At 37.4% G+C, this 13,762-nt stretch overlaps 3 protein-coding genes across 5 annotated transcripts; 1 reads left to right on the top strand and 2 right to left on the bottom strand.

The window, feature by feature from the left end:
- Positions 1-432: 432 nt before the first annotated feature.
- LOC110813285 (Gibberellin-regulated family protein) lies at positions 433-2,021 on the top strand. The gene is made up of 4 exons (XM_022040358.2): positions 433-737; positions 864-899; positions 1,489-1,546; positions 1,678-2,021. Exons 1-4 carry the CDS (start codon positions 693-695, stop codon positions 1,857-1,859), a joined length of 321 nt encoding a protein of 106 aa, XP_021896050.1. The 5' UTR covers positions 433-692; the 3' UTR covers positions 1,860-2,021.
- A 76-nt stretch (positions 2,022-2,097) lies between these two features.
- LOC110813284 (gibberellin-regulated protein 2-like) lies at positions 2,098-3,085 on the bottom strand. The gene is made up of 2 exons (XM_022040357.2): positions 2,593-3,085; positions 2,098-2,498 (listed from the first exon to the last, which is right to left on the bottom strand). Exons 1-2 carry the CDS (start codon positions 2,747-2,749, stop codon positions 2,257-2,259), a joined length of 399 nt encoding a protein of 132 aa, XP_021896049.1. The 5' UTR covers positions 2,750-3,085; the 3' UTR covers positions 2,098-2,256.
- Positions 3,086-3,372: 287 nt separating this feature from the next.
- On the bottom strand, positions 3,373-9,692 carry LOC110813283 (Mitochondrial transcription termination factor family protein). Of its 3 annotated transcripts, none has more exons than XM_022040356.2 (3): positions 9,488-9,692; positions 5,167-5,242; positions 3,373-4,184 (listed from the first exon to the last, which is right to left on the bottom strand). In XM_022040356.2, the coding sequence occupies exons 2-3, from the start codon at positions 5,233-5,235 to the stop codon at positions 3,588-3,590; spliced, it is 666 nt and encodes a 221-aa protein (XP_021896048.1). In that variant the 5' UTR covers positions 5,236-5,242; positions 9,488-9,692; the 3' UTR covers positions 3,373-3,587. The 3 variants fall into 3 exon arrangements, with proteins under 3 accessions (XP_021896048.1, XP_021896047.1, XP_088077262.1); XM_022040355.2 differs by having other exon boundaries at positions 9,499-9,691; XM_088221136.1 differs by lacking the exon at positions 9,488-9,692 and adding an exon at positions 9,434-9,469.
- Positions 9,693-13,762: the final 4,070 nt, after the last annotated feature.

Genomic DNA, 13,762 nt, shown 5'->3' with positions numbered 1-13,762 from the left:
TTATTATAAATTCATAATACACATATTTTATGTTTTTAATAAAATTTAAGTTCATAATTTTTAAAAATATATAAAAAATTTAACCACTAAAGCATTAAATAAATTCAACCATTAACCATATTTATTATCCATTGCTAGGCATATAACAAATGCACGAATGGTCATATATATATATATATATATATATATGTATATATGGACACACATGCATAAATCTAGAACAGAAACTTATCGTGTTGAGAAACGTATTGGATGCTTTGATAGAGTGATATGTAGTGGCTTTACATATACACATGAACGTGTGTGGTGGTGAGGGGGACCCTACCCCTCATTAATAAGATATTGTCCATACACCCAGAGAAACCAAAAGATAAAAAAATGAAACAGCTGTGCCCACCATGGAAATGGCAAAAGCAATAATAAAGCTAAAGCTTCCAAACAAATAAAGTTTTTGGGTCTTTTTGCTCTTCCATTAATTTTCCACTTGCACTCTCCAACTCCATGCCTGTGATTCTTCCCCTCCTCTATCTTTTTGCATGTGATATATACGTGTGTGTATATATATATATATATATATATATATATATGGTATCACTACCATATCCTTATTTCAGGCCTCTTTGGAGCGTATATCATAAGGTCTCCATAATTGTCAGTAAAAACCTTATCATTCTACAGCCACCTACAGGAAGATGAAGCTCACACTGGTTTTCCTCCTCTTCATTCTCCTATCTCAGGTAAGTAACAGAACCCCAAAAGAAAAAGTTTCCAACGAAAGATTTTGAAGCCATATATATGCATGTATGTATGTATATATGTATGTGGGCATGCCTCTTTTTGATAATAACCATTATATATGACAGGTTCTTGCAGATGCATCATTCTTTGACATTAATAGTGTAAGTCCCTCCTCCCTTCCAGTTTATACTAATAATTAATAAGGGTATATTTTTATCAATATAGCTTTTCTTGACAAATATAAATATATATAGAGGGAGAGAGAGAGATACTTGGATATATATATATCTATATATACTGTTGGAATTAAAAAAAAAAAGAAAAAAATAAGAATAAACTTAAGAAATAAAAGAATAAAATTAAATATTTATATAAATTTTTCAGTCAACTAATCAATTTTTAAATAAATAAATTATAGCGAAAATATAGACATAAATTTTATCTTAAATAATAATTATAATCTGTCTGAATGATATTAATTATTTATTATTTTTTTAAATAATAGATAAAAGATCTCATTTAAAATAAAATTGAACGTGTAGCTCATTCTTCAATCAGAACTTTTCAATGTTGCAAAGAGCCAGTAACTCTCTTAATTTTGTTTTAGAGACCCACATTGCACCAGCTGTCTTGTGCTCTCCTGGAAGATTTACTGACACTCATCTATTATTTATTTCAATTGCTTCAATCTTATCATGTATATATGTGAAATAATTCTGACTTAGTATAACTTCAATTCTCTTGATTCAGATAGATGAACACCGTGTGATAGTTCATCACAAAGGAAAATATCATTTTGGAAAAATCAGTAAGTTTATTTTCTCCTAATTAAAATGGTGCATGAGATTGTTGTTATATAATAATATATAATATACGTGTAAATAAATTTAGAAAGTAATTAAGTTTTGTTTAAATATGTAAAAAAAAAAAAAAAAAAAGATTGCAGTCATGAATGCGTGAGGAGATGCAAGGAGGCATCGAGAAAGAAGGTGTGCCACAGAGCATGCAAGAGTTGCTGCAGCAGATGCCATTGCGTCCCACCAGGCACCTACGGCAACAAGAAGGCCTGCCCTTGCTATGCCTCCCTCCGAACCCACGGACACAAGCCCAAGTGTCCTTAAGTTTTAATTAATTCAAATTAATTAACCTCATATTCTATGATTGTATTTCTAATAAAGTTCTACCACATATCGTTAAATAATTCTGAGACCAATATTCCTTATATCTCAAATTACCACATATTGTTAAATAATTCTTAATATCAAATTGATATCATTCATCAACTTTTCAAACTTACATTATATATGCATATATACTTAATGAATTATGAGTTCAATATATCTCGTTCACAATCAATAATAAAATAAACTAGAGGTTTCATTAGAAAAATTAAAATAGAGAATTTTGCCATACAATCAATCATTCAAGTAGTAGATATAATAATCCACTTTCCAGACTTACTTTCAATTATTGTGATTATAATTATAAAGGAGAAAATAAAATAGGATAATATAAAATCTAAGGGCACTTGAGACGGCCCCCATGCGTAGTCATATTGGCGTAGCAAGGACAAACATCTCTGTTGCCAGAAGTGCCGGGAGGGACGCAGTTGCACCTCTCGCAGCACGTATTGCATGCCCGTAAGCACACATTCTGTCTCGACGCCTCGCTGCACCTGTACTCGCACTTTGACTTACAGTCTATCTTTTCACCTTTAGCCGGCGGCGGAGTTTCATCCGCCCCTCCAACCATTACACCTCCTATGTATACACAATATTAACATAACAAAACAAACCCAGTTAACACTGAATTTCTAATATATCATATATATATAATTCACTCTATATATATTACCTGTTTTTCCTGCATCCACTCCATGCATCTCCAACTGATCATGTAATAAGAGAATCGAAAGGACAAGTAACACAAGCGTGGTCTTGGTGATGGACATATTGACTCCACTGACCCAGCTTTGTGTTATATTTTTTAAGGTTTGTTTGGGTGGATTCATGATTAACACACGCAAAGAAGACGACCCAGTTCTCTTATGTGTAAATATATATACACTCACATCACTTATATATACACACACTCACACAAAGGGAGACAGAGAGCTTAATTAGCCAGGTGTTATCCGTTTTGGCTAAAGAAACTGAATAGTTGGGTGGGTCATAAATTAGTTTTATTATTGCCGTAACGTTTTTGAATTTATACATACTTTGAACGTGAACTTCTTACACGATGATTTTCCCACTACTAATTCTTTCCACAGTCTTATACAACTTTAATACTACTCATTTATTATCCCTCCGTTTTTGCCCAAATTTTATTTTTATCCGTTGCTTTTTTTTTTTTTCCTAAATTCCAACTTTTTCATAAATTTGTTGTACAGTTTTTCAAATAAAGCAATACGGGTTACTCTTTGCTATCTCCATTACTTATAACTGACGACCTTAATGATAAAATTCATAAAAGATAAAACCTGTTCATCTCTGTTCGTGATTTACATGGGATGAATTCATGTCCTTTTAACTTTTTTAACTTTCTCTTCATTTGGGTAGTTTATGAATCACTTGAATGAGCCGAAACTAAAGCCTCAAGCTGTTGAAATGTTGTATCTTGAAAAACCCCATATATGCATAATATCCTTACCACCTTCCAATTCAGACTTCATTTCAGTTCCACACACCATGTGATAACCCAATACATATTCACATATATATGTATATACTCAGCATTCTAACCGAGTTGTCATTTGTAAAACTACAAATATACAAAAAGGCTAATTAGATTCAGAAGGTAATCAACATAATGAGGCTCCTTTTGCCTGGTAAAAAGGAATTGAAAGACTAAAACCGAACCCAACAACGAGTACATTTCGCCATACAATCTCCTTTGCAATCCACATTATAGCCTAAAACTTTTGGGTTTCGGAGAAGAAGATTTCTTAGGGACTTACCTTCTATCCCCCAGTCTTTTTCTAGGATCTGCACATTCATTTTCATCTCATGCTCAAGACTACACCCCAGAACTTCTGGAAACTTTTTGAGTAACTTGTATAGATCATCATCCGAGAGGCTTAGACTCCTCAAATAGTCCAATATTTCATTTATTATTTCAACCTTTGGAACTTCTTTTTTACGTTCTTCGCTCCAATATGGTGAATGGACGTAACCAAATGCTTTTCTAAGTATCTTATCTCTCTCCTCCGTGCTAAAACTAAGTGAAGCCAATGCTTCCTTACATGCTTCCCATGTCTCTCCATCTTCATCACTTAATGTTTTACTTTCCACTTGCACTGTTGAATGGCACAGCACATTTGGTGAGGAGAATTTCTTCATCGATATATGAGATATCCAAGCTCCTCGGACTACAGTTGGTGGAAAACCACTGCACAAGTTGAGGTCAAACGACATGGCACTCGTTGTGGCATTTGCAAGATCAGGCTGCCATTCAAATATGCAAAATTAATTTCAAATCCATCAAGTGAAAAGACAGTATGCAATAAAAATGAGATAGCAAGCATGAACCTCATCCTGTATTGCAATTATGTTTACAAGATATCCTTTAATAACCTCCATCAGACAGATAGCAGATAAGCAAGCAGAACACAGAGAGAACACCTCCTCTCAAGTGCATGCAGGTGGGCGGGCAAGCATAGGCAAACTAGTCATAAGGCAAAAGGACAAAACTGCACTCACACTATCTTAGATAAGGGTTGTTGAACAAGTATATAAACTACTTTGGAATTTCATGCATACTCGATCCAAGATGACATCCCTTAATAGGTAGCTGTCATGGTCCTAAAAATATAAGCAACTAAATGGCAAGATCTAAGGAGTACAAAACCAAAAAGCTACTAAGTATCCAAAAATTTCCATTCCTGCAAATTCCTACATTACATCTATCATGTCATTTTTGTGAGATGATTTATCATATCAGTTGCCAAAAGGTAGGTGGACTCGGAACATAGTGCCAATTCCCTTGAACTTAGTTGGGTTTTCCTGCATCATCATCTTGTTCTCAAACTAACTCCCAACTCCATTTGTTTCTCCAGAAAGAGAATTCTATATTCATGAATTTCAGCTGAAGCCTTAACCTATCAAATCTATTACAACAACCCATACTGCAGCCATATTGCAAAATGAAAGTAAAGACAAAACATTATTTCACTTCAAAGATATATTCAGGTTTTTGAAACTAAGAATTCTCTTTTTCCAGGTATTTTCTGTATATATTTTCATGTAAATGAGTTTCAACCAAGTTTAAGGCATTTTTAAGTCAGATATTTTTAAAAAAATAAATTTTAAGTTTGCATATAGTGTTAATTCTTGGAAACTATGGTTTCAATTATACTTCCAAGTATAAATGGATTTGTTCCATATATGAATCTGATATCCCTACAGGAATGAAGCATGAATGACTTACAGTAGGATAGCAAAAACGTGTTGCAGAATCCAATGTAAACAGAGGAGAAGCTAGTGATTTTCCCAGCATCACGACACTGACAGGAAAAAGATAATCAATAGAGTAAACATAATCCAGAGAAAGAGATGCAAATAAACAACCAATAAGAATTTTTGCATGCTATCTAAAGTCACCATTTATTACTTTTCACAGTAACATATGTGTTTGTTTGTTTGTGCACATGTTTGAGAGTGTTACTCAGGAAATACAATGATAATCAACATGGATAGAAGGATGTGCATGAATTATCCCCATGAAGAGAGAATTCAGTAACGATCCAAAAACAAAAGGAACCACAACCATAAACCTAAAGCTTTATACAATTCTGAAAATATATTTTTAATTAGAAATATTTAAAACCTTGAAAGAACAGATAAATCAAGAAGTTGAACTTCTCAGGTTGCCAATTTAGCTCTTTTCCCCCCCTTGTTTCTCTTTCCTTTGTATGCTCTCATAGCATCCACTATCCCCCACTAATAGTGCTATAGGTAAAACATGATGTAGCACCCGGAAAGGAGGGAAACAAAAAAAAAAAAAAAAAAAAAAAAAAAAAAGGGGGGGCCACGTCAGCAGCCACGTCAGCAGGCCCGGTCAGCAGTCCCGGCCAACCGGGGCCTGCCACGTGGCAAGACCGCGTCACTCCGAAAGGAGCCACGTTGGCGATCCGCGTGGGTGCAATCCAACGGCCCAGATCAATCGCGCGATCGGACGGTCCAGATTCAATCAAAAACGAACGGCCCAGATTAAAACGAAATGAACGGCTGTGATCAATAGGCAATGGGTTATAAATAGAACCCCCACACCAGACCACAAACCCTAGCCGCCCGCCGCTCGCCGGAGAAGACGAACCAGAGGCCGACCGCCGCCACCCGCCGCCGCACCGGGGAAATTTCCGACCGCCGATCGAGGTAAATTTCATACCCCCGACTCGTTTTTCTCCGCTGATTCCTCCTATGGCCAAATTGAGGCCGAAATCCCGGCCAAACGGCCGGAATACGCGGCCGAAACCCAGCGGCGCCGCCGCGCCCCTCTCGGTTTTTGCCTCCGACGAGGTCCTTCCCGGCCTCCGTTCGATGCAATTTTTATATCACCGTGATCACCATTCTTTTCTCTACAGGTTGACCGAAGCCGAATCACCAAAACACGAACCTCGCCGGAGAGCCGCCGTACCCGAGAGCGCCGCCGCCGGTAAGCTCCGCTTTTCCGTGATTTTTGGCCCCCCGAGGGCCCTAGGGTTGTTTTTTGACAAGGACCAATGCGAGTGTGGCCGAATTCGGCCGAAAACAGCCAACCCGAGGCGACTCGCCGCCGCCAGCGGCGGCGCCGTCGCCGGAGCACGGCGGAGCCGCCGTGCCGGAGTTGCGATTTGGTCCGAAAGGGGCCCTGGGCCTAATTTGGATTTTTTTTTGGAACACGTGCAGGTACTGTTAGTGTGTTTCAGTTCTCCGGGAAAAATTCAGGAAAAATTAGGGACGGCCTGCAGGCGCACTGTGAATCGTATTCGGATCCCGAAAACAAGTAAGGACCCCTCACCCTATTTCCTATCACGGTATTAAAGTTCAAAATGATAAAACGGTATTTCTTGAATTAACGAATGTGTGAAATTGCTTAAGGTGGCTAATGGAGCCCGAGTCTAGTGTGATTGGTGATTTACTGTTATTTAGCCTGTTTACAGCTTTAAATGCAAAATGAGGTTTGATGTGTTCATTTTACAGATTTGTGTGCAAATACTACGTTTTTATTAATCATGGGTTGAATGACTGAAAAACTGATACTGTATGTTGTCTGTTCGGCATGAATTACTGTTTTGCTTGTTTGTATGTGAATTGATGATGCTGACTGAGGAAAAGGAAAATGAAAGATTGTGTAAACTGATAATTGTATTATGAGGGTCAGCCTAACTAGATATCCTGGGAGATGGTGGACGGACCAGGTCCGTAGGGAACCCTACCGGGATTGTGGTCTCACATGCCGGACGGGGTATGGAGATCTTATGGTTTTGGCGCCCATACCGGACGGGGTATGGGGACGGCCCGTTTCACCCTCATACCGGACGGGGTATTGAGGTTCATGGTTTTGGCGCCCATACCGGACGGGGTATGGGGACGGCCCTGGAAACTGATTATGAATGTTAAAGGTTAACGGGTAGCGGAACCCCTATGGACCCCCACGGATACTAGTAGGCTGGTAAATGAGAAAAAGATATGTTGTACAATGATTGAATTACAAGAGGCGTGATAAGTGTTATGTTTTACAGCTTATATTATTCCATGATTATGATAATGTTATTATTTTTCTTATATTGTTTTCATAAATTCCATCGAGATAAGTGGATGGTAAAGGTTTTCATGTTAATAAACGAGTTTATTGTAAATTATGCTCCATTGGTCTTTTTGTGTTTTTCTACCCACCTTTACCTCCGTGACGGTGAGATATCGTGATGTTCTTACTGGGCTAGTGTAGCTCACTCCTTATTTAACCATTTCAGATCAGGAAGACATGGTTCCCGAGCCCGTTCCGCAGGAGGACGACGAAGGGGATGCCTAGAGACTCTGTAGTCATACTCATAGTTTTATTTTCGAGTTTCTCTCTTAGTTAGTTTAATCTTTTATATTTTAAGTACGTTTTTGGTTTTTCGTGTAAGGGATGTTAACTGAAATTTTGATCTCGCTTCCGCATTTGATATATTTAAATACTCATTTCATTTTAATATTTCCGGGGTCGTTACACATGATATATGCTTGTGATCTAAAGACCTCAAAAACATCACCAGTTAGAGCTTTTGAGCAATGTGATGAACCTGTGGTGGCCTTGTAGTTTCACAAATGGTAATCAGAGCTCAGTAAACCTATGAAGATGGACCGAACCTGTGGTGGCTTGTGGTTTTAGAGCTCTACTGTTTCTTTCCTTCCACCAAATAAAGTTGACAGAATTTGTGCAATCTATTCTATCTTTATTTCACTTGGAAAACCTATTCTGCCAGCAAACTTAACTGTCCCTTGCCCGAGCAACTGAATAGCTAAGAGAAATAAAAATGGCATCCACAGATAAGTAGCCAAAAAGGACGTGTCGATATCCACTGTGTCTCCATTATTTTAGCAGCAGGATCACAAAGTTACAAATTTGGCTTCTTTCATAAGATCAAACCAACTTATAAGCCAACGTCACTTAGAAGGGTAAATTAGTAACTAAGAAAACCCACTTGACTTTGTTTATAAAGCCAGCTAGTTTTAACCAATCTGACTTCAAAGGTCAATGTCTCTTTTTTATTTAAGCTTGTATCAAGGGGCATAAAGCCCAGCGAAGGAGTCAAACCACTCCCTCTATGGTAACCAACCACCAAGCGGAGGGTGGCAGATTATCAGCCAATGTCTTTTAGTAGTAGGCTAGATTACTTGCTATTAACACTCACTTGAACCATTCTTCTTCAATCTATTGAAAATTCTGAAAACAATCATGTAACCTACAAACTGCGCTGCTCAAACTTGAACGCTATAAATCCAGCCTCACCTTAAAATGGTTTCACAGAGCCATTCCAACAATTCGATGCAGTGTCTCTCTAAATATACATCATTTGAGTTAAATAATCTAAGAATATCGCCCTTTTCCCAAATACCCTCCTCCAGACTATCTCCAGCAACAAAAAACTCCAAGCAGTCCTCGTATTCATTTTTATTACAGGAAGCATTCCCTCAAACAATGCCATATTCTGCTCAAACATCAAAACAAAACAAAACTAAAATATAGACAATTCCCATCATTAACCGCAAATATATCTTCTTAATCCAATTTCTTAACTAAAGCCATCTCTACTCCAATTGTAACAAACTACAAATAGTTTTTGCCTAAAAAAGAAAAAAAAGAAAAGAAACAGATAAGTTTCATGAGCAATTCCTTTCTCTCCGCGGAGGAAAGAAAGATGAAAACCGCATGAAATAGATATGCTAAAGTTTCAAACTAGCTCTTCGTTCAAGCACATCGAACTGCAAACTCAAACCCCGTACAATAATCCAATCTGAAGACGCCTATAAGCGATTTCGTTTATGAATTAATGTAATTAGGAGGAATAATAAAAGAAGCTCATAAATAATCATTGGCAAATAAGGAGATAAGTCAAATGACGCGCAATTCAAAATGTCGTCTGAGCTTGCCACGTCTGTTTGGCTATCGAGAAAACAAAAGCTAGTATGAAAAGAAAATAACAAGTCAAAATTTCACCAATTCTTACTTTGAGATCAACTGAAAAATACGAAAAAGCAAAAATTATAAACAGAGACAACACCTGAGAAATACCTATACACGGAGGTCCTTTAAGAGGATGTCCTTCTATTTGCCAGTCGCAGAGGGAGAGAAAAGAAAACCAGGGGAAGACGGGTCGGGTTCACTGTGAGTGTGAGTATGGCAGCGCCACATGTACTGGTCCGTATATCCGAGAATCTAATTACACCGTCCTCTCATTACATTGTGCCCAATAGCCACCCTTAATTTGCTCGTACTAAAATGGAAGTTAGTTTCAAATAAAAAAATAATTTAGATTAATAATGGCTCAAAATTTTAAAATAATAATGACAAGTTGAACAATAATGGTATTCTCAAAAAAAAAATAATAATAACAAATTTTATAAAATAAAATATGAGCTAACCAAAAGAATCTTTTTTTAAAAAAAAAAGGAAAGAAAATGACAAATGGCTAACTTGCATACAGCAAGAATAAAAAAATAATAATAATAATAAATTGATAGTGTTACTTAAAGAAAGGGAATCGGTGTTTGTTAATAGCATCAGAATATGTGATACGGTTGTAATTTTGTGCTAATAAATATTATCTTACTATTGCATAAAATGCTGCAAAATATAATTTAAATATTTTAATTATTTGATTAATTAATATATTTATATAAATAAGAATTTTTCTTTTTGCATATTTTATAATTGAATAAAATCTTTTTGCTTATAAAATGTACCTCACTCACTTATCATTTGTAACGGTCCCAGAAATTAAAAAAAAATGTATATATTTATTCTAAGTGCGGAAGTGAAATAAAATAGATTTTGATTAACATCCCTTACACAATAACCAAAACGAATTAAACGTATGAAAGAATAAACTAACTTAAAGGAAATACTATAAATGAATACTATAAGGAAAACTAATAAATTCTTTGGCTTCTATTCGCCGTCTTCCTGCAGAACGGGCTCGGGAACCAAGTCCTCCTGATCTGAAATGATTAAGTAAGGAATGAGCTACACTAGCACAGTAAAGACATCACATTATCTCACTGTTACATAAGTAAAGGTTGGTAGAAAACAAAAACGACCAATGGAACACAATTTATAACAAACTTATTTATCAATAATAAAACTATTTACTGTCCACCTACTTCGGTGAGATTCATGAAAATAATTTATTAAAATAATTATATCATAAATATCATAAGATCACGCACACTCTGTAACATAGTACATACCATACTTTTGTATTTCAATCATTAAACAACAAATTTCCTCTTTTATCAGCCTACTAGTCTCCATGGGGATCCATAGGGGGTCCCCGCTACACGTGAACTATTCACATTAATAACTTAATTTTAGGGTCGTTTCTATACCCAGTCTGGTATGGGCGCCAAAACCATAAACCTCAATACCCCGTCCGGTATGATGGTGAAATGAGCCATCCATATACCCCATCTGGTATGGGCACCAAAACACATAAAGTCTCCATACCCCGTCCGATATGAGAGACCACGTTCCTGGTAGGGTTTCCTATGAACCCGTTCCGTCCACCATCTCCCAAGATATCTAGTGAGGCTGTCGACTTATCCACTTATAAATTCATATACCATCCTTATTTTTTTTAGTCTCAATTACTCAATTAACATAAATACGTAAACCAGCAACGTACACCAAACAAGGCAACACAACATCGGGTTCACAATAATTCAAACCATAATAGATTAAACAGTTATTCATGCACACGGAATCACAGAATAAATAATCAGATACCATACTGCATTTAGACTGTAAAATACATCAAACAGAAACAGACCGACAAATACATCAGGTTCGGGCCCCATTAGCAATCTTAATTAATTATACATATCTATAAATTCATAAAATATCGTTTAATCATTTATTAAGCTTTAATGCTGTGATAGGAAATAGGGTGAGAGATCCTTACTTGTTTTGGAGTCTGAAATCGGGTTCTCACTGCGCCTATGGGCAGTCCCTACATTCTCTGAATTTTTCTCCAAAAACTGAAACACACTTCTGGTACATGCACATGTCCCCAAAAAATCCTAAATCATACTCAGGGCCCTTTTGGCCAATTTCGGTACGGCAGCTCTGTCGTGCTCTGGCGATGCCGCCACCGCCCACGGCGGCGATCCGTATCGGGTTGGCCGTTTTCTGCCAAATTCAGCCAAACTTGTATTGTTTCCTGTGATAAAACACTCCTAGGGCCCTCGGTGGGCCAAAAAATTTCAGAAAACTGAGACTTATCGACGGCGAAGCTCTCGGGTACGACGGCTCCTCCGGCGCGAGTTGCGATTTAGTGTTTTTCTCTAGTCAACCTGTAGAGAAAAGGACGGTGGTCACAGTGGTATAAAAATTACATTGAATGGGAACCGGGAAGGGCCTCATCGAAGGCAAAAATCGAGGAAATTCGCGGCGGCACCGCTGAACTTTGGCAGTATTTTTCAGCCAATCGGCTGGTGGTTTGGCTCCGATTTGGCCACAGGGAGGTTCAGCATCGAAAAACGAGCCAATGGGAGAAATTTTACCTTGTTTGACGGCCGAAAAATCCTCCGATGCGGCGGCGGGTGGAGGTGGCCGGTTCCTCCGGTGGCTGGGTCGTATTCTCTGGCGAGGGTTCTGGCGGTTAGAGTTTGAGGTTGGGTATGGATCCGATTATTTATAATATTTTCCTTTTAATCTGAGTCGTCCATCATGATTTAATCTGAACCGTCCGATTGCGATTAAATTGGAAATAAATCTGGGTCATCCATCGTGATGCGATCTGAGTCATTTGTGCGTGATCAAATCTGGACAGTCTGCACACGTGAGATCTGGACCGTCCATACGTGTTTTTCATCTGGGCCGTCCGTGCGCACGGGAACGGATCTGGGCCGTCCGATCGCGCGCACGCAGATCGCCCATGTGTCTCCGTCCCGCGTGGCTTCCCGCGTCAGCGTTCCTGCCACGCGGCGTGTCCTGGTTGGCCGGGGCTGCTGACCGGGCTACTGACATGGCACCATTTTTTTAAATTACGTTTTGACCCCCGGTTTTCGATTTTCTTTTCAAAAACACCCACATAATCCAAATTTTTATCTCTTTTTCCTAAAATCAATTTCAATTAAATCCCAAAAATAATTTTACCATATTTTATTATTATTATTTCTATTAAATTAAATTAAAACATTATAAATTAATTATTAAATAAAATAAAATAAACAAAATCTCAAATTAAATAAAAATAAAAATAAAAATAAAATAATAAAAGAAAAAAGTTGTTGGGTGTTACATCATTTATATTTTGTAAGATAAAACTTAACATGTAACGGCCTTGGAAATTTAAAATGAAATATGTGTATTAAAAATGTCAAATGCGGAAGCGAAGTCAAAATTTCGATTAACATCCCTTACACTAAAACCAAAAACGTGCTCAAAATATAAAAGATCAAACTAACTAAAAGAGAAACTCGAAAGTAAAAGCTATGAATATGACTATGGAGTCTTTAGGCGTCCCCTTCGTCATCTTCCTGCGGAACGGGCTTGGGAACAATGTCTTCCTGATCTGAAATGATTAAATAAAGAATGAGCTACACTAGCCCAGTAAAGACATCACGATATCTCACCGTCACGGAGGTAAAGGTGGGTAGAAAATACAAAAAGACCAATGGAGCATAATTTACAATAAATCCTTTTATCAATAATAAAACCTTTACCATCCACTTACCTAGGTGAAATTTATAAAACAATATACGAAAGCAATAACATTATCATCATCATGAAATCATATAAACTGTATAACATAATATTTATCACGCCTTTTGTAATTCAATCATTACACAACATATTTTTCCTCTTTTACCAGCCTACTAGTATCCATTGGGATCCATAGGGGTCCTGCTACCCGTGAACCCTTAACACTTGTAATCAGATTCCAGGGTCGTTCCCATACCCCGTCTGGTATGGGCACCAAAACTATAAACCTCAATACCCCGTCCGGTATGAGAGACCACAATCCCGGTAGGGTTCTCTACGGACCCGGTCCGTCCACCATCTCCTAGGATATCTAGTCAGGCTGATCACATTGTACAATTATCAATTTACATAATCTTTCATTCCCTTTTTCCTCAGTTAGCATCATCAATTCACACACAAACAAACAAAACAGTAATTTATGCTAAACAAGACAACATACAGCATCGGTTTCTCAGTCATTCAACCCATAATCAATAAAACAGTAAAACATGCACACGAAACTATGAAATGAAAACATCAGACCTCATACTGCATTTAAAACTGTAAAATAGGCCAAATAATAGTTAACCGACAA

The sequence above is a fragment of the Carica papaya genome, chromosome 1 (genome assembly GCF_054855325.1).
Source record: "Carica papaya isolate Zhongbai chromosome 1, ASM5485532v1, whole genome shotgun sequence".
Lineage (NCBI taxonomy): Eukaryota > Viridiplantae > Streptophyta > Magnoliopsida > Brassicales > Caricaceae > Carica > Carica papaya.
The sequence above is the reverse complement of the archived record's forward strand: the minus strand, read 5'-3'. Positions and strand labels throughout refer to the sequence as shown.

Bases quoted from the DNA above. Each gene is read 5' to 3' on its own strand.
- LOC110813285 (XM_022040358.2), top strand. From the start codon at position 693: ATGAAGCTCACACTGGTTTTCCTCCTCTTCATTCTCCTATCTCAG. The intron at 738-863 runs GTAAGTAACAGA...TATATATGACAG, and splicing joins TCTTCATTCTCCTATCTCAG to GTTCTTGCAGATGCATCATT. The intron at 900-1,488 runs GTAAGTCCCTCC...CTCTTGATTCAG, and splicing joins CATTCTTTGACATTAATAGT to ATAGATGAACACCGTGTGAT.
- LOC110813284 (XM_022040357.2), bottom strand. From the start codon at position 2,749: ATGAATCCACCCAAACAAACCTTAAAAAATATAACACAAAGCTGGGTC. The intron at 2,499-2,592 runs GTAATATATATA...GTGTATACATAG, and splicing joins AGTGGATGCAGGAAAAACAG to GAGGTGTAATGGTTGGAGGG.
- LOC110813283 (XM_022040356.2), bottom strand. From the start codon at position 5,235: ATGCTGGGAAAATCACTAGCTTCTCCTCTGTTTACATTGGATTCTGCA. The intron at 4,185-5,166 runs GTAAGTCATTCA...TTTGAATGGCAG, and splicing joins CACGTTTTTGCTATCCTACT to CCTGATCTTGCAAATGCCAC.